Raw genomic sequence first — 25,027 nt, 5'->3', positions numbered from 1 at the left:
CTAAGCTCAAAACAACCGCACCTGGCTTGACGGAGAATCCAGAACAGCTGAGCATCTTTACGACAGTGCACTTTTACTTTCGCCCTCTGGGGGGAGCCTCGCTGGAAAATTAACCCCGGTTGCATAGTATACCTTTAATACAACTCAGCGAGCCTCTGTGTATTAACCTTTGATTTCTGTCAGCTTCTCATCACACATCAATGAAAAAAAACAAACAAACAGGTTAAACTAAATCCATTAAAACACGTCGGCTCATTCAATTTGTTTCAACGCTTTCAAACGTGCGAAACCTCGCATTTCAAACAGCTTAAGGTCGATTCGACAAGAGGCGAGAGAAACCAGAAGCCGGTGAGCACGACGCAAAAACGACAGAACGGAAAAAGCTTAAGCCTTGCAGAAAAGTGATGAGTCTGCGGCGATGCTTTCACACCGGCATGCTTGATGAGGGCACAGATGGGACACGTTTGGCACACCAGCTGGTCCACCTGAAACGTCCTCCATTCCCAAACCGACGGCCTTTCTGAGAAAGAGTTGCCCTCAGAGGGCACGTCAGACTCAGCTGAATGACGAACAGGCAGACCGTGTGGAATAAAACAGAAGGGGATTACAACACTCTGCCCCTCCCGAACGGCAGCAAGTATCCTGCGAATAAAAAAAGGGCCCGCCGTCAACTTTATCTTCCACTCAGAGAGCAAAAAGGATGAAACGGGGTAACCTAGTTTTTCCCCTTCCTGTATTTGGGTCGAGCTCTAAAACAAGTTGGTTCCCTCCAACTCCCACGGCGCGATAAAGTATTTTTATAACGAGTAAGCCTCCCAGACCTTTCAGTATCATTGAACCCGTTTTTTTTTTTTTTTTGTTTTTGCACAGAAAACAGTAAGTCTTGGTTTTTAATATACATGTTTCACATCTCAGAACATCTTCTGCTCCCAATGACTTCTTTAAATGAGCAATATCATCGGAGATGAAGCAAAAATGTAAATGTAGTGAGTAAAAAAAAAATTAATTAAAGGTAATAGGCAGTCAGCAGCTATTACAGCTATGTCAACAACAATGACTTTGGATATTGAAATAAATGAACAACATTTTGCCCCTTGAATTGGTACATCATACATGGAAGAGACACAGCAAAAACCTTCATTTGTCTGATCAAGTCCAGAAATAAACTAATTCTAATGATTTAGTTCTATTTCACAGAAGATGCAGTTTTCTGAAATGCAAACACAATAGGACCGTACTTACAGAACATATCACAGTCTCCTTTCACCCACCCCAGGAGGAGTCCCTGCTTTTCAGGAGATCACCGGGGAGCCCCCAGCATCACTATTTTCATCACACAAACTAAAAATACCTACGCTCTGATGGCTGAAATTAAACTGTGGGCAAGAAAGTAGTTCAAAATCAAAAGGTTTATGAATATTTCATGAGAATACCTGTATAAATAAAGGTTTTTTTTTTATTTCTGTAGGAAAATAAACTTAAAAAGTTAAAACGTGATTCTGTAAAACCCATAAAAAGGCATCAGAATATCAATCCAGTCAGATATTCCCCACTTTTTCTGTGAGCTGTTGACACTTTGAATGGTGTTTCTATCACAAACAGCTCCAAACAGGCCTGTTTGCTCAGTGCTCTCTCCAGAATATCTTCATAGTCCACCATACGACGCGTCAAACTCTGCTCGGTTGAGTCACATGTTTCATTGTGTATTTTTATGGTTTTTTTTCCAACACTGTGCCCGGACAAGTTTTCTGATAATTGCAGCAGAAACAGAAGAATAAGAACAAATGAGAACAAAAAGAACAACAAAAAAAAAACTCCTTACTAGTAGCAGAGCTTGTTTTTCAGGGGGACGATAAATACTACAAATGATTTTCTTTATAATTGTGGCCCCAATTAAAGAGGAAGTAAACAGACCTCCCAACAGGATAAGATTTATTTCAAAGAAGCATTGTTTTAAAAAGAAATAATCACTGATTTTTTTTACTTTACGTTCAGAGGAGTGCAAGCTGTGGGAATTAATCACTACAATAAAGCCAAATGGTGAAAAATGAGGATTCAAAATGGGCCAATCTGCAACAATTCCACTGTTTTTTGCTGCTTCCCTTGGAACAAAACACGGTGGAAATCACTCATCACTTCAGTGAGGCTGAGCGAGCCTAACCTGAAAGCTAGTGTGCATGCTGGGGTGCTGCTCTGTAGTTTCAGGGGAAGAGTCGATTAATGAGGACGCCCAAAACCTCACGAACGGAGAGCAGGAGGGATTCCTCTGGCTCGCTGCCTCCCCTGGGACCTTTTCCACGCTCCACGGAGAGCAGAGATGGAGAAAAGAGATGCTTTCTAGCAGATAGATGAGGTCAAAGCATGACAGACGGCCGCCCCGGCAACTTCTGCTTTGCAAAACAGAGTCAGGCAAGAAGGAAAAGCGATCGCCTCGTCTGAACTCCAGGAACCGAGCCGGCAGCTTACATCACATTAATGGGGAGACGCTGTTCGGGGAGGCGTGAAAACCTGCGACAGGAACATATTCCTGTGGTTCGGATCGCTCCGCCTCGTGGTAGCAGAGTTTTCTCAGCGATGATGGAGGCTGCAGAGCTGCGCCTTAAAACCGGCAGAGGTTGTCTGAAAGGCTGCTGCGTTGGGATGAGGCATTTCAAGCTTTAAATCAGATCATCAGGTAAGAAGATTCCTGTTGACTGTCTGAATACCGGCTTCCAGGCGAGGATCAGAACACGAAAGAATAATCCTGAGAGAACAGACAATGAGCCAGAGCGGCGCCGGGGACCGTCCCATTGGGAGCACAAGGATGGGACGCACCCCCACACAGCTGCGGCTCAGTCGCTCAAACAGTGGATCTGGATCAAGCCTTTTCTAGGCTATGTGCAGGTGTCAAAATGGGCTTCTTTGAACTTTATATGATTTTTTTCATCAAGTTTTGATCCGTAAATGCAAACAAAGCCTTTTTGGTTCACTCATAATAACATCAGTGGTAATTTCTGCAGCTCTCTGCGGTCCATGTGGAGCCCACGCTGAAGCTAATAAAAGTTTAACCACACTGAAATCACTGAAATTAAGCCAAAACCTAAAAAAAAGATCAAACGCATTGATGCATACAAGCTTTAAATGGTTAATGCACCATCTGGAAGAGCTTTTAAAGTTGTATTTAGCTACAAGAATGCTAATGATTGCTATATAAGTAGAGCAGGTGATATATTTTTATTTCATAGAAAGCTAATTTCTTGGCTCAACAATACAGATTGGATCCCCGGAGGCTTCTCTCTGTGTGGATCCCGTTAGGTATTTAAGCTAAAAGTACTTTTATCTAACTCCCTTAGCCGACGCTTTCAAGTATAAGTCTTAAAACCATTTTTGCGTCACTCTTTCACTAGAACGCATGTTTTATCAATTGCTTCCTTCCATATATAAAGAAAACACATTAAATTTGTGTAGCATGAACGTGTACCTGTTTTCACTCGGGGCTCCCATCCAACCAAATAAAACACATTATAACACATGAGCTCATTACCCGTTCATACCGCACTGTCTGCTTCTAGTCCGTTCCTTGGCCTTACATGGCGTCAGTTTTCCCACAACACATTAAAGAACTCAGAAATGTACAAAAAGAGAAAAGGTGATGCAAAATTTTGAGAGTTTAAAGTGTAACTTGCCCCAATATCAACTTTCTTTGCAGATAAACTGTATAAACTGGGCCTAAGGTGCTACTTTTATGTAACTGTGCATTTTTTTTTTATTTCTATGTGAACTGAAATGAAATTATGAAATCAAATCAGCCCTTTTAGCGACTTCATGATGCCAAAGTGGCCCAATATTGAAATTAGTTTGACCGCCCTGATCTACAGCAACTCGGAGGGGACATCGTTGTTCGTTTGCCAAAATGATCCACACTTACAGGCTTGATGACACCTTGATTACATGAGATGTAGATTGTTCATGAGACTCAGGTCCTAGACCTCGAGTCTTGTGACGTAAGCACGACTTGAGTTAAAGGCACAGATAAGTCTCAGTCTCTGGTGTCCCCCACACATCTGAAAAATATTTGTTTGGACCAAACCCCCTCCATTTTTACCATTAAATATTCGTTCACCCTGTGCTAATTTTATTGCGTTATGAAAGTATCCATTCCACTTCCTTTACAGGAGAATCCTCATGCCACTAAAACTCCTCTCCGGGTTTTCCTGGTTATCTACGACAGCTGAACGCAAACAAAAAGGAAGAAACTGGAAGAGGCAATGTCTTTCCAACTGACCTTTTGCTAAAGCTTTATTATTTTTTTATACAGCTTCAAAATTAGCCCTAGGCCATGTCGAATTAAAGTCAACAACAAAATCTAATTTTAGCAGTAAGATACTTTACTTTAATTAACAGTTAGTTTGCATAGATTGGTAATCTTGGATTAAATTCAGTTGTTCAGCATTATCGGAACCATCCCCGGACATAAAAAAAAAAAAAAAAAAACATTATTTTCGGGTGAAAGAACCCAAGTAATGCAAATTTTCTTAAAAGCACCACTGGGAAAATTAGAGTATGGGGGGAAATATTGGAGAGGAAAACAATGGGAGAAGGGAAATGGATGTTATTCCGTGATAAAAGGGATTAAGGGGTAGAAATTGTAGCAGAACCGAGGTAGGAGGGAACCCTATAAACCTTTTATTTTAATAATGACATTCAAGTTGACAAAAACTGAAATTTATGAATGCCATTTTTGTTATGAGTAGGCCTATTACTAAATCTCTATATCCATTGTTTGTGATAAACAACCTGTTAAAATGCACCAGAATGCAGGAAACAGCATTCTTTTGGGGGGGGACCCCCGTACCTCTCAGCAGCGCCGCCCCCCATCACAAATCCATCTGTTGCCTTTTAATCAAGGCTGGTGCATGTCTGCTTTTTTATCTTCTGTGAGTTATGCATGCAGAAAGAAGCAGTATGAGACAGAGATAAAAGAGCTTTTCTACCAGGGTCTATAAACAGTGGGTGTTGGCCCAGTGACAACAACCAGAGAGCAAGAAGAGAAGAAGAAGAAGAAAACAGAGTTGTCAGGATGTATTAAAGCTCTGTCTGCTCCCTTGGTGCCTGATTAACCTATTTGAAGCTTTTTCTAATGAGGTAATTATCCGAGCTTGGAAAAGGCTTCAGAGTCCCACAACTGCAGACTTCTAATGATATAATAAAGATAATCAGCTGCAGTCTCAGGCTTCGGTTTGTGAGAAGAGAAATGGTGCATTATTATATGATTTGGCTCAGCAAAGCAAAGCAGCTGACTTCCTGGAGATTTCACCTTTCGGTAATTTAATATTGGTCTGCTCTTGAGGCTGAAGGCTGAATTTTAATATCAAATCATGGTGCTCTCACTCCATCTGCTCTTTAAAACACCTTCAATGCATCAAAGATGGGGCATTTATGTATTTTTACAAAGCAGAAAGGAGAGGGAGAGGATGAGGGAAGGTATCAAAGGGACTGATAAGAAGGGCCACAGATGGATGCTTTGGTCTCAAACGTACATCCTTTAAGAGGATTGGAAAACAAGAAAACTAGGAAATGTTCTCGTAAAGATAAGCTGCATGCATCTATTGGGATTTTAGAAGACTACAGCCTACAGCTGCTGATCAGATCCACTGATCAACTATTCATCATCAGAGTGAAAGCAGGACATTTGGGAGTGTGCCGCTCTGAAGCACACAGGTGTGTCAACACCAAGCCAAAGCAAGAAGACACCAGGAATCGCCTCACAGACCCAGATGATGCTGTCCAACAATCAGACAAGGATTGTAAATCCGTTTGAAGTCCAGCGTTCAACCAGAGCAAGACTGAAACATTTCAAATAGAAGCATATCTACGTCCAAGGATTACAAAGCTCAGAGAAATAAAAACCCAAGAGTTCCATCTGAGACTCTAAAGGCTTCAGTTGCACGTTAAACGTCAGAGATAAAAAGACTGAAGAACTATGTCTTGATGGGAAAGGCTGAAGGAGAAAGCCTTTTTTGTGTAGAATCATTAACACAACTGATATAACGTTGCATCTAAACGAAGCATGAGACGCTGCGTTTTGACCAGATGAGACCAAAGTAGAGATGTTTGGCCATAATCTGCACCACCATGTTTGGAAAAACCCAACCCAGCATATCTGTGATGAATGGTGTGGTGAAGAACCCAGAATTCAGCCAAACGCTGTAGCAATGCTTTTAACGGTGTTTTAATGGAGGGAAGGTGAGGAGAGGGAATCAAAACAGGCAAACAGAACAGGATCCAAAAAGGGTAAGGCAACAACGGTGAACAGGTGAACAGAACTGGGCAGGACAAACAGATCAGGTTACAGACAGGATCAATGTGCTGGGAGCTCTTACCAAACTGAGGCAACGAACGCATGGGTGACAAGTGACAAACCGACAGGGAGCAGAGAACTAAGGAAGGCTTAAATAACCGGACGAACAGGTGAGCAGAGTAAACTAATTAATCACGGACAGGTGGAAGCGATTGAGGGAGCTGATAGAAACCTGAACGTAAAATCTAAGACTGAACAAAACACAGAATAGAAAACAGAACTAATAAAGAGACCAGATAACTGAAATAGTAAACAGACTAAATATGAATCTAAAACAAGACAGAACCTACTGTAGAAATAAACCCAGAGGCAGGAGAGAACTAACCTACCCAAACAATAAACCTAAACCAAAACAGAACATCACAATATCAGCACACTTCCACTGCCGTTAAGGAGTTCAGAGGAGGGCTGATAATTTGGTCACCCTGCAGTCTTTGATTGGACCAGCAGCTTCTCTTTTTACAGTATTTTTTAGTCACATCTGAGGTCTTCTGAAGCTTGGCCCAAACTGTGTCAGCCACAGGACAAAGGTCCTGAACACAGCCACAGATCTGTGACAGAATGGTTAAAAAGAAAAGAATCAAGGTGTTGCAATGGCCTAGTCAAAGTTCAGACCTCAACCTGACTGAAAAACTATGGTGACTGAAACTATGGTTTCAGAAAACCTCACAGAAATTATGCAGCACTGGATATAGCCCAAATTATTTCGCCAAATAAGGTCCAGTCTGTTCTGCCCGGTAAACCAGTTAAAAATACAAGATGGACGCTTAAAGGTAGAGTTGGCGATTTTACTGTCGTTTCCACCAGGTCCCCTTTTTCAATAACCGCGCATGCGCAAGACCGTCTTACCTGCTCTTCTGCTCCTCAAGGGGATTTCTTTTTCCCGAGGTCTTCCTCTTCTTCTCATAAACGTGAACGTGTTTTTTTTCTTGCGACTCTCAGCCATGTTTAAAGTCTACGTTGGGAGCAGCGGAGCTACAATGAACGGCTAACACTGAAGCTAACCGCTAAGCTAACCGGATACCAAAACACTAGAAGTGCGCAGCCAGTAAGCAGAAAGTAACAAGGAACGAGCACGGACTGGTGTTACGTGAACGCGTCAGAATGATTGGCATGTAGGACAACCAGTAGATAAGGTGATTCCCCCAAAACCTGAGGGATAGAGGGGGGTGAAGGCAGGACCAAAACGCTGACCAACCTGTTGCTTGGACCGAACGGCATGGATTGAGTATTGTTTTTACAGTCCTGCAGCTCCCACAAAGATATTTTTTAACCCTAATTCATAATGCATTTACTACTGACAGGATGTAAAGACCATTTTACCCAGTATAACAAAAAGGATTACCAACTATAGCTTTAACATTTGTTTGAAGTCAGATAAAGAGAAGGAAGAAAAGCTGAAACTGTGAACTGAGGGGGTTTACGGGTTTCCATCCCAGCTTTTACCATCCTGGCTCCTGTTTTATATGGACTCCAACTTCTTCAGCTTTTCTGGTCATGTTTGGGTCACAGTTTAACGATGTTAAATGTGTTTGCAGTTAAGCAGGTTACGGTGATTGGATGCAGCCCGTTTGTGTTTGAGTAGCTGTAATAAAATAAAATACATTTAATGTAAGTAGCTTAAAATGATGGGATTGCGTGTGTGTGTGTGTGTGTGTGTGTGTGTGTGTGTGTGTGTGTGTGTGTGTGTGTGTGTGTGTGTGTGTGTGTGTGTGTGTGTGTGTGTGTGTGTCTGTGGAGCTTGGACTTTATTCCCAACATCAAAACCTGTCACTGAACGAGTCTTTCACGACGCGCTTCTTCACCGGAGGCCCTTTGGCTCGAGGCAGAAAACTCAAGGCAACTCGCTGATTTTTCCTTCCTGCACATTAAGCGCTTAATCTGCAGTCTCTGCCAGGTTTCCCTGCTGTGCAAAAGCTTCAACGAGAAGGAGCGCAAATGTAAAATCTGCAGCTGATTTCACGGCTCTTAATCTAAGCAGCCAGGACTCAAACCTTTGCCGTGCGACAAGATTGGCGTCCTACTTCTACCTTTACTCATGAGTGAAGGGGAAACATGGTGAAGGCAGTGGGGAAAATCCTTTTCCAAGCACAAGCTCCTGCTTCTGGTTTTATTTGCATCATTTTAATCAAATGCTGACTGAGGTTTAGCCAGACCAGAAAATCTAAGAATCTGTTGCATGATCTGTTTACTTGCTGCGCTCGGACGGTGTCGGACCTGGCTGCGGTTCAGCATGAAGGATTTACTTTTCAGATCGGTTCTTCTCAGAGTGAAGCAGGCAGATAATAAAGCCCGCTTGAGTGATTGTGCGCTCGGTTTAAAGGTAGGAATCCTATTAGCGAACTCTTGGCCCTTTGTCACCCAATGTGCTCGTTGTCCAGCAGTAAAGGCTGCAGTTGATTTGAGTCGATGAAACAAATCAAAAGCAACTAGGGTCACAGTAAAAAAGAAAGTACATCCTCCTTCTGTTGGGTTTAATATAGGAGGACAAAATACTAATTTTCTGGTCTTTACCAAGTTCTAAGATATTTTCCCCTCGTTGTTCATTTATATATTAACAGACACAAACAAAGAAAAAACAGAAAAACTTTGTGTGAAAAACTAAGTACATCCTTTTTCCTTCCTTAAGATTCAAGAGGGGAAAATAGCGTCATCCCATTGGTCTGAGCACCCCTGTCGAGGAGAGAGTTTGTTTTTTTAATTATCACTAAAGAATTTACAGTATTATTTAATACATTTTGTATTAAAGAGCTTTGACTGGACGTCACTCTGAAACATGCCAAGAAGGACACATAATATTTACCTTAAAGAGGATGATCTGGGGTCGGTTATGAGAATCAAGAATCTTTATTGTTTATATCTGTTACTATATTGAAGTTCTGGTGAGACACCGGCTCAGAATGCAAATAGTCATTATGAAAAATTGAAAGCTGATTGATGCTTGAGACAAAAAGTCTGTTTACACGATGATGTGAAATACTGAGCAAATAATTAAAATCTTCAGGTCACAGAACTGTATAATTCGCATGAATGTCGTAACAAACACTCCCTGAGAAACTAAAAACGTGCAACTAGGCGTTATGTGCTGGTGAAGATTCTCAGTCATCCAGGTCATGGTCATTCCAAAAAAAGTAAAAAACAAAGCAACTGGACTTGTTTTCTGTAATTGAAGATGTTTCACTTTCTCTCCAGGAAGAATTGAGACTTTTTGAATTGAGAAAGCTTCCTGGAGAGGAAGCGAAACGTCTTCAACTACGGAAAAAAAGTCCAGTTGCTTTGTTTTTTACTTTTTTTGGAACTTGACGTTAACATGTCAGAGACCGTCTAAATAATTCTCAGCGGATCAGGAACTGGTGGAACCAGCAGCATGTCTGTAGACATGTAACAGACCATGAACTGGATTGGTTTAGTTCTCAGCAGGGGGCGATTGCCTTCACAGCTTTGGGAAAGAAGCTGTTTTTAAGTCTATTAGTTTATGATTTAATGCTGCTGAATTGTTGTCCTGATGGAAGTGGGACAAACAATGCATTGTCCAGGTGGGTGGGATCTGTGGCAACACGTCTGGCCCTTCTCTGGACACTTTTAGCATAAACCGTGTCAGGATCTCGCAGACGGCATCCCACAATCCCCTGTGCTGACCTCACCCCCTCATTCTAGATCCTTCCTCTTCTGTGCCGTGCAGCACCAAACTGTCACACTGAGACACGAGATGCTTTTGATTATCAGGATATTTCCAAACTATTTTGAGTCCATTAATCCATAGAGACGCAGATTTATAACAAGAAGACATCTGCCAGTCTTGAGAGGGGTGGACGACCCAACAGATTTACCCCAAGGTCAGACCCTGCAATGTTAAGAGAAATCACAGAGAGCCCAGAGCTCCATCTTAGACTCTACAAGGTCAAGTTAAATTTTTTATTGGGGCCACAGCTGCTGCACTGCATAAATTACACGTTACACTTTGCACATCAGTCAACAACTCGCCATGAAGTTCTCTCAGTCCTCAGAAATAAGATCCCGTCATGACACATCCGGCTCGAACAGGCCCTTTTAAATATTTCACACGTGGAGCGATGCCAGCAGAAGTTAACAAGGAAAGTGGTAAAAGTTCGTGACAGCAGACAGAAAAAGCTCAGAGCCACTACAGCGGGTTTGGGTAGAGTTGAAGGAGAAAGCCTCCTCTCTCTAAGATGAGAACCTGAGTCTGCAAAGCTGCATCTGAGTGAAGCGCAGGACGTCTGGAGCAATGTTCTTTGAACAGAAGAGACCAAAGCAGAGATATTTGTGCATATTTATGTACAGCATTGTGTGTGGATGAAAAAATAAAACATTATATGAGCACTATGCTGGTGAAGATTCTCAGTCATCCAGGTCATGGTCATTCCAAAAAAGGTAAAAAAACAAAGCAATTGGACTTGTTTTCCGTAGTTGAAGACGTTTCGCTTCCTCTCCAGAGGAGTGGACCAGTTTTGGTTCAATCTGCTGGCTTAATGGCTTTAACGACCGCCCATTACTAAGGGGTGGACCTGTTTCTGTTGAATTTGCATGTTATCTAAGCCATTACAAGGCCTTTGTTTGCCAATGGTGTAAAGCTTGTTACTCCACATTACTCCAGACTTTTTGAATTGAGAAAGCTTCCTGGAGAGGAAGCGAAACGTCTTCAACTACGGAAAACAAGTCCAGTTGCTTTGTTTTTTACCTTTTTTGGAATTATATGAGCACAAACACCTCAAACCAAATGTCAAGCATGGTGGTGGAGGGCTCAATAGCAATACGCCACACACACTGGCTCCAACGAGATGCTGCCAGTGTGTGTGCACTGTGTTTGTCTGATACGTCTAGTTGACAATATCAACTCTTTACTTGTGTATGAATGCCAAACACTCTTGGATATAGAAATTTCTACTGAGAAATGTGGAACTTGTAATTATGGCGAGCAGACAGAATGCTCCATGCCTCCTCCACCTGCCTGGAGGCACCTGCAGGCACTTCTTCAGCTGGTTGATTGATTCGTCATCTACCTTCGCATTTCCTTCATCTTGCAGTCGATAACCTGGGCTCCTTGACCCGCTACCAACTAAGGTCATGGATCAGCATCGTTGGGTACTTTCTGAAGCTCTGAGGTTGAATGTTCCTCCATCTTCTACTGGCATTTTTGACATTTTCCTTCACTTCCTTGTTGATAAGGTTCACTGCGGCACATCATTGATCCAATCTTCTGTTCACAATCCATCCATCTTTGTTCTCCGCTCAATGTGTTCACCTGTTTCACTTTCTTTTTTAAACCCTGGTAGCTTTTGTGAAATAATTTGGGTTGTAGGTTCTAGGTAAAATAATGTGGAAAAGGCGTGTTAAAACTTCATTGGTCTGTTTAACTGCACTTGGGGAAACGGTTTTTTTTTTAAACTTTACATTTCAAAAAGTGGCTAATAATCTCAACCTCAAATCTATAAAAGAGTCAAATACTAAATTATGCCAAAGTATTTCTGAAGTAGGAATCATTGCAAAATCATTGCGGTTCCAGATTCTTTACGGGCTTTAAAGTCCAAAACTGAAGGATTGTAGCCCTGACTTAGAGACAATGCTCAGGTCCACGACAACAGCAAAGGTTCCATTTTTCACATTAATGTTAAACAAAGTATCATATATATATAAAATTAGAATTGACATATGAGCTTAATAAAAATATATTAAAGTATTAAAGACATTACATACATTAGAGTATTAAAATAAAAAATTGTATTAAAAACAAAGTTTTTAATACAAAGTTTTTTAATGCAAAAAGTTTAAGATAGAATTATTATTTTTTTAAGTCCTATATATTTGATCTTCTAATCAGTAATAATAATAATAATTATTATTAATATTAATAATAAAACAAATAATTTATTATTAGTTTATTCTTTAAAATGCATTAAAAACTTAAACTAAAAGTGAAATAATAAATAATTAAATACAGTTATAAAGCAAAATAATATATTATTTCAAAAAAAGAAGAAAAATGATGCAGTCCTGCTGTGTTTTGGGTTTTATCTGTCCATTTGTGAAAAACATCTTAAAATCGTAAATATTAAACCCATGTATGAAAGGCTGCTTGGAACATCATCTGTTTTTATCTCAACGTTGTGTTGCAGCTCTTAGTTGCTGATGGATGCAGTTCTGTGGGCCTCTTTCTGCTTTGGCTGGGATAAATCAAGTGCAGGATTGGGCAGAAAAACAACATCTTCTTCTCATCTGTTACTTTTATCAGAAAACTGTCAATAACCTTCAGTTAGAGTTGAGTTGTGCTCCTCCGGGTTTACTTCGTCTGGAAGCAAGAAGCAGAGTGAAAGTCCTAACGAGGCCCAGTGAGGACAACGTCCCGACTGTGTGCAGATTAAAAGGCCGATTTTGGATTATTTAACACCCAAATTAAAATTCACAGAAAGTAGGTTTACAGCGCTGACGTCGGACGGATTGATGTGTGATTTAGTCGTCTCCTTGATGAAAATGTGACAAGAGAAATTGGATCAACACACTGAAAGCTCTGTCCTGCCAGCCTAAGACGGACCACAGTTTATTCAGACTAAGCCCTTTTTCCACCGGCTCGGGTCGTTATGTTTTGGTTCCATGCTGATGTCTGCTGTTTTTTTTAAACTAAGAGAGTTTTCATCCATCCATCCATCCATCCATTGATTAATCTAGCCATTCATCATCCATCTGTCCATCCAACTGTCCATCCATCCAATGATCCATCTGTCCATCCAACCATCCAACTGTCCATTCATCCAACCATCCATCCTTCCTTCCAATCATCCATCCATCTATTCATCCAGATCCAATCCATCCCTTCATCCAACCAGCCACCCTTCCGTCCAATCATCCATCCATCCATCCATCCATCCACCCACCCAAGCATCCATTCGTCCAACCATCCAACCATCTGTCCATCCATCCATCCTTCCATCAATTGATCAAACTAGCCATTTATCATCCATCTGTCCATCCAACTATCCATCCATCCAATCATCCATACATTCATCCAACCATCCATCCTTCCTTCCAATCATCCTTCCATCCATTCATCCATCTGTCCATCCAACCAACCATCCATCCAATTATCTATCCATCCATCCATCCAATTATCCATCCATCCATCCATTGATCAATCTAGCCATTCATCATCCATCTGTCCATCCAACTATCCATCCATCCAATCATCCATCCATTCATCCAACCATCCATCCATCCATCCAATTATCTATCCATCCATCCATCCATTGATCAATCTAGCCATTCATCATCCATCTGTCCATCCAACTGTCCATTCATCCAATCATCCATCCATCCATTTGTCCATCCAACCATCCATCCAATTATCTATCTATCCATCCATCCATCCTTCCAATCATCCATCCATCCATCCATCCATCATCCAATCATCCATCCATTCATCCAACCATCCACCCTTCCTTCCAATCATCCATCCATCCATCCATCCATCCACCCACCCAAGCATCCATTCGTCCAACCATCCAACCATCTGTCCATCCATCCATCCTTCCATCAATTGATCAAACTAGCCATTTATCATCCATCTGTCCATCCAACTATCCATCCATCCAATCATCCATACATTCATCCAACCATCCATCCTTCCTTCAAATCATCCTTCCATCCATTCATCCATCTGTCCATCCAACCAACCATCCATCCAATTATCTATCCATCCATCCATCCAATTATCCATCCATCCATCCATTGATCAATCTAGCCATTCATCATCCATCTGTCCATCCAACTATCCATCCATCCAATCATCCATACATTCATCCAACCATCCATCCTTCCTTCCAATCATCCATCCATCCATCCATCCACCCAACCATCCATTCGTTCAACCATCTAACCATCCGTCCATCCATACATCCTTCCATCCAATTGTCCATCCATCCACCCATCCATCCATCTGTCAATCCATTGGTCAATCTATCCATCACCAGAGAACCATCCGTCGATCCATCCATCCAACCAAAAGTCCATCGATAGCTCATCCATACCTCTGCCTGCAGAAAGTGTTTGTTGTGAATTCTTGTTAAATAAATAAATGTAATTTTTACTTTTACTTCAGTCTTCTGTTTAATTATAGGTGGTTGGAAATAATGGGATGATCTGGGAGACCCCTTTCAGAAAAATAATCAAAGTTTTTTACAGATACAACACCAACTTTGGTCGAGACGTTATATTCTTGCATACAGTTATTCAGTTTCATTTATAAGTATTAAAGTAAATCCAGTCAAAAAAATTTACCTTCCACTCATTCCGGATCGGTCGGTGGAGGTAATCGGTTTGAACAGAAACAGCGTTCTCCAGCTCCTCCTGGGAGATCCCAACTTCCTGCTCATGTGAAAGTTGGATGTTCCAGTTTCACATTTCTCAGCAAGAAACCAATCCCAACAGTTTCCCCTTTTCTAAACCACAAATCAGATAATATATAACTCCATCAACACCAAAGAATAAAGGCAACGGGGGACCCCGGGGGTTCACAGTCACTGATCAATCCAGAGAGATGCTATTAAAATAAGGCTGTGATTTTAATGGCTTAATTTCGGAGCTAAAAAAAAGAAAAGAAAAAGAGCAATGATAACAGCAGATCAAGGAACTACATTAAAACTTAAACTTAAAGGATCTGCTGCAGACACCTTGAAGCTCGATCCCAGCAGACCTTCATGGACCCACCGGAGCCCACCCAAAATCAGAGGAGGTGAAGGCCGATTGGTTTACTTTACTTCTATGTTTCAGGTTATAAAAACGTTTTTGCACCATTAAGAAAATATATATTATCCCCACACACAGACACAGACATAAACATATGATCTTCATCGGCAGGTTCTGAACAGGTAACACTGTCCTCCATCAGCTCTCTGCCCTTCACAGCCCTCTGTTGTCTAGCAACGCCGGCGGGCCGGATCAATGGAGCCACAGAGAGAGATGGATGAGAGCCGAGAGGACATGAAGGGGGAGGAAAGCATGGCGAGGAGTGGGGGAGAGGGGGGGGGGGCAAGGTGGAGATGCAAGGGTGATGCAGGAAAGAAAGTGTCACCAGGAGATTTTAAAGAGACAGGCTTCGTCTCTGCACGCGTGGGGAGGACAATGCTCCGAGTTCGGTGCTTCGGAGACACTTTTACGCATTTACGACGCAGCGCAGGTTTGGTGGTTCCGAGTAAAACCCAAACTGAGCCTGATGGCGTGAACGTGAGGAGTAGAGGAAGAGGATGCTGCTGGCTCTGGCTCATCAGCATCACCAGCTGGAGCCACATAAAAGCCCAAGCTTTAACTACAGCAGATGTTGTTGTTTTTTAAAGACTTACCTCTGCGTTTCAGCAGGAGCAAGCCTTCGCCTCGGCTTCACCGGCAGGTTTGCTGCTGCAGCTGCAGCCTCCCAGCAGCCGGCCACGCTGTCTGAATGTCAATGGGTCCGTTTATGGTCCGGGTCCAACGCCGCCGGAGCCAGATTCCTCCAGTCAGAGGAGCAGCGCCGCACCAGGAGAGATGCTGCTGGTGGAGGCGCACCGCGGAGCGCAGATCGCAGGACGCCGGGACGGCAGGAGGGCCGCGGGGCTCCCCGGAACCAGAGCCAGACCCGAGCCTGGACAGGACCCAGAGGAGCGGGGGAGGTCGGTGTCTGTCCCCGGGAGGAACCGTGGAAAACCGGCGGCCACGGCTGTCGAGCTCCGCAGCACTAGTGCGCGACTTCCGGCGTCACGCTTTCACAATTAAAGCCACTCAGAGTGGGCGTGGACCGAGTTTAATGGCAAAGACACGCGGCGAGTCCAACCACCAGCAAAAACACAATAAATCAACCTGTCAGTCTGTGGTGTTTGGGTCATTTTCCTGGGAAGGGGAGGGCAACATTCGGCGAAACAAAAGGAGGCAATTATAAGATCCACGCTGCACGCACTTCCATTGTTGTCCGTGTAGGGTCACCGGCGTTACGATGCCTGTCACCAGTCTCACAGGGCAACACTGACATTCAGGATAAACAGTCATGCACACAAACTCAACCCTAAGGCTAATTTGGAGATCAATTAACCTAAAAATTTGGTTTTTGGACTGTGGGAGGCCGGAGTACCCAGAGAGAACCCACGCATGCGCAGGGAATTATTGCAAAATCCACGCCAGGATAAACTCAGATCTTGCTGCAAGGCAACAGTGCCACCAACTGGGTCACTGACTGTGCAGCAGCCCTGCAATTATGACAAAGAGCTAAAAAAATAAATAAAAATAAAGCGCAAACGAAGCTAAGCATGGGAATAAAGGACAAAAAGATAAAATGTAATTAAATGTGTTTTTAAAACGGGGGGATTTTACTTTGAAGGTCCATGGAAGCACAGCTGTGTTAATAATGATGGGGATGAATTGAAACGCCATAAACAAAAAAATCTAAGCTGCGTTAGAACGATATTTAAAAAAAGAAAAATAGATAAATAAAGAGAATTAAACTTAAAGCTACATTAAGTTCAAACAACTGTAAAGTTTATTTATCTTGGCAAAAACAACATGGATGCATTAAAAATACTCAAAATATAAAAGTAAATCAAACGTTAAAGAAAATGAACACAAGTACTACAAACATGATTAAATAATAATAATAATAATAATAATAATAATAATAATAATAAAATTCTTATATTAGACATTAACAATCTTATTATTTCAAAAAGTCCCCAAATGGCAGACCAAAGACAGACAGACAGAAAGAAAGAAAGAAAGAAAGAAAGAAAGAAAGAAAGAAAGAAAGAAAGAAAGAAAGAAAGAAAGAAAGAAAGAAAGCTTGCTTTAAAAAAAACACATGGAGTCTCCACTGACCTGGAACTGGATAATTAGAATTATCGGACAGTTTGATTATATTTTCAATTCTATTTTATTTATATAGCGTCAATTCACAACACATGTCAAATTCAGTATAATCATACAGACACGACTTACAGACAGTTTATATCTCCAAGTCTTGTCTAATAATGTAGACCAAAAATAAATCAGACACACTGCACTGAACAATTTTCTTTGACATCAAACAATCTCAGCTTTGAGACCAAGCCCTTAACTAAATAAATAAATTAATTAATTAATTAACATTTTAGTAATTACTGACATCTTTCCTTCAGCTTAGGTTGAGAAAAAAATGATAAGCTCATAAATCAAGAAGTTTGTATTTGTCATTTGTATCACCCTTTGGTGTGGATTCTTAGTAGTGCTTTATTCTATTTAATTCTAATAGATAGAGATCTCAATACATTAGAATAAGAAAGAAAAAGTAATGTATTTCAGTTAGTCTGTTTGAAATGTTAAGGTCATGTTTTATACAGATTCATTACACACTGAGTGATCCATTTAATGGTTTTTATTTCTGTTATTTGATCCTGATCATTTCAGGTTCACTTCGCACCCAGCCTCTTGCCTAAGTTAGGCCCCAGCTCCCACTAAACTGGCAAAATAAGGAGGATTTCAGGCTTTCAGCTCATCAAAACTCAGTTTCTCAGGGAAAGAACAGAAAAAGAAAGGATTTTCAATGCAGTACTGTTATATTACGGTCTTCAAAATCCCATGGAAGATGTCTGACTTCATCGATGTCCAGCAAACAGTCAACAACAATCTCAACAAGGAACGTAAACCACAAATCTTCACTGCTAAAGAAGTTGGCTGTTTGCAGTGTGGTGTTCTCAAAGATAACATTGGAGAGTTGAGCGGAAGGAAAAAAGTATGGAAGAAAGAGGCAAACAAGTAACAAATAACCACAGCCTTGTAAGGATTGTAAAAGCAAAGTTTATCCAAGAGTTTGGGGGGATTCTCAAGGTGTGGATGATCGGAGTCAGAGCTTCATGAGCCACACACACAGATGTTTCCAGGACACAGGCTACAAATTAATCGGCAAAGCAAACCAGTGGAGGATTCTCAAGAGGAACATAAGAGAAAGCGGAGCCAACAATACAGAGGCCCTGAGGCCTGCTATTAAACCAGCTCAGCAAAGCCAGGCTGATCTCCTCCATGCCACACATGCAGTAATTCATGCAAAATGTGCCAAAGAAATTGTTATTGGTCTTATATAATCACATTTTCTTAAAATTTTCCCTGACTTTAAACTACAATCATTAAACATGAGAGAAATGCTTCTGTGCTTTTTTGTCTCTCTTGTTGTGTCTCTGTTCTGTCTTCTGTAACCCCAGTCGGTTGAGGCAGATGACCGTTCATACTGAGCCCGGTTCTGCCGGAGGTTTTTCCTTCCCGCTAATGGGTGGTTTTTCTCCCCACTGTCGCTTCATGCTTGCTCAGTATGAGGGATTGCAGCAAAGCCATGTACAATGCAGATGACTCTTCCTGTGGCTCTACGGTTCCCCAGGAGTGAATGCTGCTTGTCGGGACTTTGATGCAATCAACTGGTTTCCTTATATAGGACATTTTTGACCAATCTGTATAATCTGACCCAATCTGTATAATATGATTGAACTTGACTTTGTAAAGTGCCTTGAGATGACATGTTTCATGATTTGGCGCTATATAAATAAAATTGAATTGAATTGAATTGAAATAAACACTTGCAATATATTATGCTGTGTTTAAATAATCTGCATGATGTAAAAAAAATATATATATTTAAATCCCATCACTGAAATAAATGATATTTTCCTGATATTTACTTCTTTATCAGTGTTTTACTCTTTTTCAAACATTCTGTAAATAATGTCTTTGCTGGCTTGGATCAAGACCTAATCTGACCCTAAAAAATTTAAAATAAAAATCTCACACATTAGGTTTGATTCTCGATGTTTCTTTTGCTCATTTACTGTTTTAATTTTATGATCCTTTGTCGACATCTGCTGGCCGCATTCCGTTACTACAACAAACAATTTCAGACAGGCATTGTTTAGGGCCACCTACCATTGACGACCGTTGGAAGGACGGACCCCGACTTCCTGAAGCTTAAGAGAAACCTACGAATGGAGGATTTTTATCTGCTGAAATCACAAACATCTCATTAACTACCCCGGTAAATATTTATTTTTACACATCTTCAATATGCCTGGATCCAAACAGACGAAGTATGTCCGAGAAATGTGGCAGTTTTCGGTGAAGCAGATGCGTCAGGCAGAAATTGGCGCTTCGTATGAAAAACGTAAAAATGGAGGTTCACGAGACTGAAAACAGGCCGAGTTTCAGTTAAAATCACTTTTTATAGCTACAGAGGTCGGTTGCAAAGCAGCAGTCTGGGCTGAAATGTGTTTTAATTTTTACAGAGGAGTTACCGGCGGCTAAACATTAACAATAAGCTAGAGGTTTGCTAAAGGAGATGCTAAAGAGGTCAGTTGTAGTCCAGAACCAGCTCACCGTTTAAAACCACATCATTTAGACCAGTGTGTCCTCCAAAAGCATCAATCCGCAGATCGGAACTGTTTAAAGTTCAGTTTTAAAATATTAAACTCCGTAGTTTTTGAATTAAAAAGTATAAAGGCCGCATTTATTTGCGTTTTTAGAAGCTGATCCAGTACAGAAACCACTTATAAAATGTCGTGAGTTGGGAAATTTTCAAACTTTTTGTAAAAAAAAAAAAAAAGAAAGTAAAATAAAGTTCTGGTTTTGTGGTGCTCAGCAATGGGCTCGGAGCCCGCTGCGGGACATAAAATGACAGGCAAGGGGTCCTCTGGAGATAATGTTCGGAAATCCCATTGGATGTTTTCCGCTTATAATAAGCCTTTCTTTGATAATACAGGGTTTACATTATTCTAACCAATCTGCCTAGTAGTGGTCTGCAATTTTTTAATTTTTTAATTCAGGTCAATCTGAGACTTTTCAAATATTGTATGGAAGATGAAGCACAAGAGCTGCAAAGATTAGTTGACATCATCAACAATGTGAATAATGAAATATTCAGGTAAAAATTCATGTCTCTACACATCAAAATATATAAACATTGCGGAGGTCTCAATATTTCGCTTTGTGGTAGAGTTTAAATCACATGAAGTGCGCCTCACCCGGCTTTTAAACATTAAGCAGCGTTGAACGCTTGAAGGTCGAAATGTTGTTTTAAAAACATTTTTACAGTTAAAAAAAAAATCTACTTTGTTAGTAATATTGAAATAAACTAAGTCAGTTACATTTTAAATTCATATTTTATGGAGGATTGTTTATAAAGCTAATAAAGGCGGGACAAGAGGAAATAAAGAGGCGTTCAAAGGGGTGTAGAGAAGAGCAGGTGAGTCGAAATATTTTTACAAGCAACTGAAGTGATGATGGAGATCATAAAAAAATTGTGATTAATCGCCTAATGGAAAATAATCGTTAAATTAGTCAACTATAAAAATAACTGTTATATTGGTGTTGCAGCCCTATGCAACACCGATATCATTTAAACAGTGTTTAGAGTAAGGTTACTGAGTACAATACATACATTATAATTTAGTATATTGAGCTCAAGTCAAGATTATTTATTTTTAGTTAAAAAGACCAAATCCGTCTCAAGCCGGCGAGTGTCGACAACAACGTTGTGAAAAGTTGTCTGTGCGGCAAAAGCAGCGACCCTTCTGTGTTTTCATAGATTTCTTTCATTAGAGAGACTTTAAATCTTTCTCTCCGGCTGTAAAATAAACGGGCCGAAGGGGGAATGAAGTCATGTGTTGGTAAGAGGAGGAGCTGTTTTTATCTGTTAGACGTCATCCCAGGTCAGACACCCACATGAATCAAATGGTGGGTTCACTGACAGACCTCTGGAGAACCTGAAGACATGTTGAAGAGCCAAGTTAGCCATTTAAGTCCCATGTGCTTAGAAACAGCGTTAATTAATGGGGGTTTTATTATTCCCCTGGTTTAATCAGCCTGTAGGTGGGCCGTTTATGGTGAAGCCTTTAGAATTAAGATCTTTGCTGCTGGTAAGTCGCAGAAACATCCGTTTCCCACCAGACGGGTCAGAACTCGGCTCCCGCTTTACCGGTGACGTTTTCATGTTTTTCTGTTAGATTTGTTCCTCAGGACCCTGCTGCTGGTGTAGCTAATGACATTATGGGTGTCCTCCTGTTCTCCTGTAGTTCTGAGCCGGGCTCAGCACTCCGTTAGCCGTCGCAGAACACCGCCGTGAGGAACCATGTTTCTCTACAACATCACCCTGCAGCGGGCCACCGGCATCACCCACGCCATTCATGGGAACTTCTCAGGTGAGCGGCTCCGTTGAAGTGTTGTTTGTTTTGGCCCAGATGTTTTTGTTGACGCGTCTTTGCCCCCTTTAGTTGACTTGTCGTTTTAAATTCTACTTTACTTCTTGTCTTGATGTGATTTTGAGTAAATTGTGTCGTGTGGGCTTTAAATAACGTGCTTTTAATTATTTTTCTAAACACAAGTTTTTTTTAAGGAAGCCTACAGCCGATTCTGACACATGTTTGTGTTTTTTTGGTAGGAACCAAGATGCAGGAGATTGTTGTTTCCAGAGGGAAGATCCTGGAGTTATTGCGTCCTGATGCCAACACAGGAAAGGTGCACACCCTCCTCACCATGGAGGTGTTCGGCATCGTCCGGTCCCTGATGGCCTTCAGACTCACAGGAGGAACCAAAGGTAGGCCGTCATAGAAACGCTCCACCAAATGTAGAATGTAAGACTGGATGTAGAGTTTTTCCTTCCACTCAACTTTCCATTGATCTCCTTGGAATAGCTCTGTGTGAGCAGCTAGCTTCTGTCTCTCCTTATCTTGCTTTTATTTATTCACATTTCCTCATATCTGCTTCTGTTTCAACACCTTTTTATCTTATTTGATCGTTTTCACTCTAACCATGTATCCTCAAACATTGTTTGACTTGCCCTGTTTTCCTACTTGAACTAAAATCTCTTTAAATCTAGATCTGCCAGAGTTAAGAATAACTTTGAATGTGACTTTATTCAGTGTTTATTTGATCTGTTCCTAGTGATCCATTTATGTGGTCTGTCTAGCAATAAAAATGTGTTTTACAAGAATAAAGCAGACGTCCGTTTTCCGTGATGGACTCAGGAAGGTAGATGTTTGATGTCAGCAGACAGAACTTTTGCTGATGTTCGACAATCAGAGCAGACAATAAGCCGGTCAGGTCCTATCTATAGTTCTGTGACCGTCTCTCCTGTATTTTACGTGTTTATTTCTGTAGACTACATCGTTGTGGGAAGCGACAGCGGTCGTATCGTTATCCTGGAGTATCACCCATCGAAAAACCAGTTTGAGAAGATCCACCAGGAAACGTTTGGGAAGAGCGGCTGCAGGCGCATCGTTCCAGGACAGTTCCTGGCTGTGGACCCCAAAGGAAGAGCCGTTATGATAGGTGAGGAACCCCGCTGTGTAACGTTATTTCCGTCGTCGTTAAAGGGAAAGATCTCAGACCAAATGTGTGAATTATCCAGCCTGAAGAAAGCGAGACAGATGATGTCTTTCTTCCTCTGCCGTTCAGGAGCGATAGAGAAGCAGAAGCTGGTTTACATCCTGAACAGAGACGCCGCCGCCAGGCTCACCATCTCGTCTCCGCTGGAAGCTCACAAAGCGAACACGCTCGTTTATCACGTGGTCGGAGTCGACGTCGGCTTTGAGAATCCGATGTTTGCCTGCTTGGAAATGGACTACGAGGTGAGCTCACGGCAAACCGGCAGCTTGTTGGGATGCGTCGGCCGCTGAAGGCGTGATGAGTCTGTCATGTCTCTTCTCTGACTGTCACTGGAGAAACATTTACATCTCTGATCTTAGAACGGTCAGCGAATCCCAGCAGCTTAGACACAACGGGACTCTTTTAAGTTTGAAACCTTTATTTCCAGGAAGCCGACAACGACCCGACGGGAGAAGCTGCCGCAAACACACAGCAGACTCTGACTTTCTATGAGCTGGATCTGGGTCTGAACCACGTGGTCCGGAAGTACAGCGAGGCTTTGGAGGAGCATGGGAACTTCCTCATCACTGGTATGGATTCACACTCGCGACTGGAACGGGTTTAGCTCCTTAGCAGCTTGAACACTGTTTTTAGATGTTGGCTTCAAACTTCTGGCCAAACTCAGAACTGTTCAGAGAATCTAGCAGCTTCCTCTGAGGCCTGAGATGAAACATCTACAGTCAGAGAAAGCAGCCGCTCTTAATGATTAACAGCATATCTGATCTCTACCAGCCTGTAAAATGATCTGAATCCAACATCAATGCACCAAATCACACAACAGATCCCCTACTGCCTGGAGCAACGATTTTAAAAACTGCCTCCAGCAGGTTATAGAAGCTCCTATAGCAGCCATAACTCAGAGGTTTTCTGTTGGACCTTTATCAGCCTCTAACGTCATAACGGAGACATTTTGGCCAATGGTCCCATCACATTTATTCATATATATATATATATATATATATATATATATATATATATATATATATATATATATATATATATATATATATATATATATATATATATATATATATATATATATATATATATATATAATTTGAGTTGGTTAGTGATTGAACTACATCAGAAGATTCTTGGTTTGACTGCTGGAGGGAAGTGGCGCCTTGTCTACCAGTGACAGCCATATAGTGCAGAATATAGTGAATTTTATTTATATAATATGTACCAAAATATATACTGACAAGTACATGAAAATTTAACTTCATAAATCCCTGCAAATGTCCTCGTCTCTAGGGTTAGTTCGCCATCAGTCAGTTCCCTCTTCATAACGCACAAACAGACTTCTGTGGCGTCTCCCAGTCAGCGCCTGATGAGACGCTGGCGGTGGCGTTACATGATGATGAAATCACACGAGAATAGATGTACGGAATGGTTGCAAACAAAATGCTTGAGAAAAATAAGGGAAAGAGGACCTTTTTAAATAAATCTTTAAATTAATATAAGTAATTAAAAAAATCTTTAAGAAAATACATTTTTTGGAAGCCTAATTTGAAAAAATAAAAAATAAAAAATAAAATGGTAAAGGAAAGCAATACTCAAAATAATCCTGAAATATTTATCTAAAGGAAATGAGGAAAAATTGACGCTGGAGATTGTTTTCGATTCGCTGATAATTTAACCGGACAGTCGATCACCAGAAGACTGACGGCAGGTGCTGAGCAAAGTGTTGAAGATGTGATGAGTTTGTCATGTCTCTTCTCTGACTAAAACGTGAAGAAACATTCAAATCTCTCTGATCTCAGCACTGATTTCACCGCAGACGTCATGGTGACGGCAGATTGATGGAGGGAAATAACTCGACTGCTGTTTCTCCTTCCTCCCTGTTTAGTTCCTGGTGGGTCAGACGGACCCAGCGGCGTTCTCATCTGCTCTGAAAACTACATCACCTACAAGAACTTTGGAGATCAGCCCGACATTCGTTGTCCCATCCCCCGCCGCAGGGTGAGTCCTTCATTCTCCTGCTCCTGTGGATCCTATGATGTCGTCCTGTGACTCCTTTCCCTTTAAGAAGTGGCTCTGCGGTCACAGCAGCTGTTTGTTCTGTTATTGTGTGGAAATGTGGTCCTTATGTAGTTCACCGCCTCATTTTTCTGCTCCGACAGAACGACCTGGATGACCCGGAGCGCGGCATGATATTTGTCTGCTCAGCGACCCACAAGACCAAGTCCATGTTCTTCTTCCTGGCTCAGACCGAGCAGGGAGACATCTTTAAGGTCACGCTGGAGACGGACGAAGAAATGGTGAACCACTGACTTC

General features: G+C 41.5%; 2 protein-coding genes across 2 annotated transcripts in view; one reads left to right on the top strand and one right to left on the bottom strand.

The window, feature by feature from the left end:
- st3gal2 (ST3 beta-galactoside alpha-2,3-sialyltransferase 2) overlaps positions 1–16,123 on the bottom strand; it is a 69,443-nt gene extending 53,320 nt beyond the window's left edge. The window contains exon 1 of the mRNA XM_036126062.1: positions 15,691–16,123. The gene's annotated coding sequence lies outside the window, so the exon portion shown is untranslated. The remainder of the gene's footprint in view (positions 1–15,690) is intronic.
- A 3,109-nt stretch (positions 16,124–19,232) lies between these two features.
- sf3b3 (splicing factor 3b, subunit 3) overlaps positions 19,233–25,027 on the top strand; it is a 37,544-nt gene continuing 31,749 nt past the window's right edge. Inside the window, exons 1-8 of the mRNA XM_012867583.3 lie at positions 19,233–19,367; positions 21,400–21,525; positions 21,765–21,920; positions 22,484–22,654; positions 22,781–22,953; positions 23,139–23,280; positions 24,600–24,712; positions 24,874–25,011. Coding sequence (XP_012723037.1) covers positions 21,456–21,525; positions 21,765–21,920; positions 22,484–22,654; positions 22,781–22,953; positions 23,139–23,280; positions 24,600–24,712; positions 24,874–25,011 — 963 coding nt within the window. The 5' untranslated portion in view covers positions 19,233–19,367; positions 21,400–21,455. The remainder of the gene's footprint in view (positions 19,368–21,399; positions 21,526–21,764; positions 21,921–22,483; positions 22,655–22,780; positions 22,954–23,138; positions 23,281–24,599; positions 24,713–24,873; positions 25,012–25,027) is intronic.

The sequence above is a fragment of the Fundulus heteroclitus genome, chromosome 2 (assembly GCF_011125445.2).
Source record: "Fundulus heteroclitus isolate FHET01 chromosome 2, MU-UCD_Fhet_4.1, whole genome shotgun sequence".
Classification (NCBI taxonomy): Eukaryota; Metazoa; Chordata; class Actinopteri; order Cyprinodontiformes; family Fundulidae; genus Fundulus; species Fundulus heteroclitus.
The sequence above is the reverse complement of the archived record's forward strand: the minus strand, read 5'-3'. Positions and strand labels throughout refer to the sequence as shown.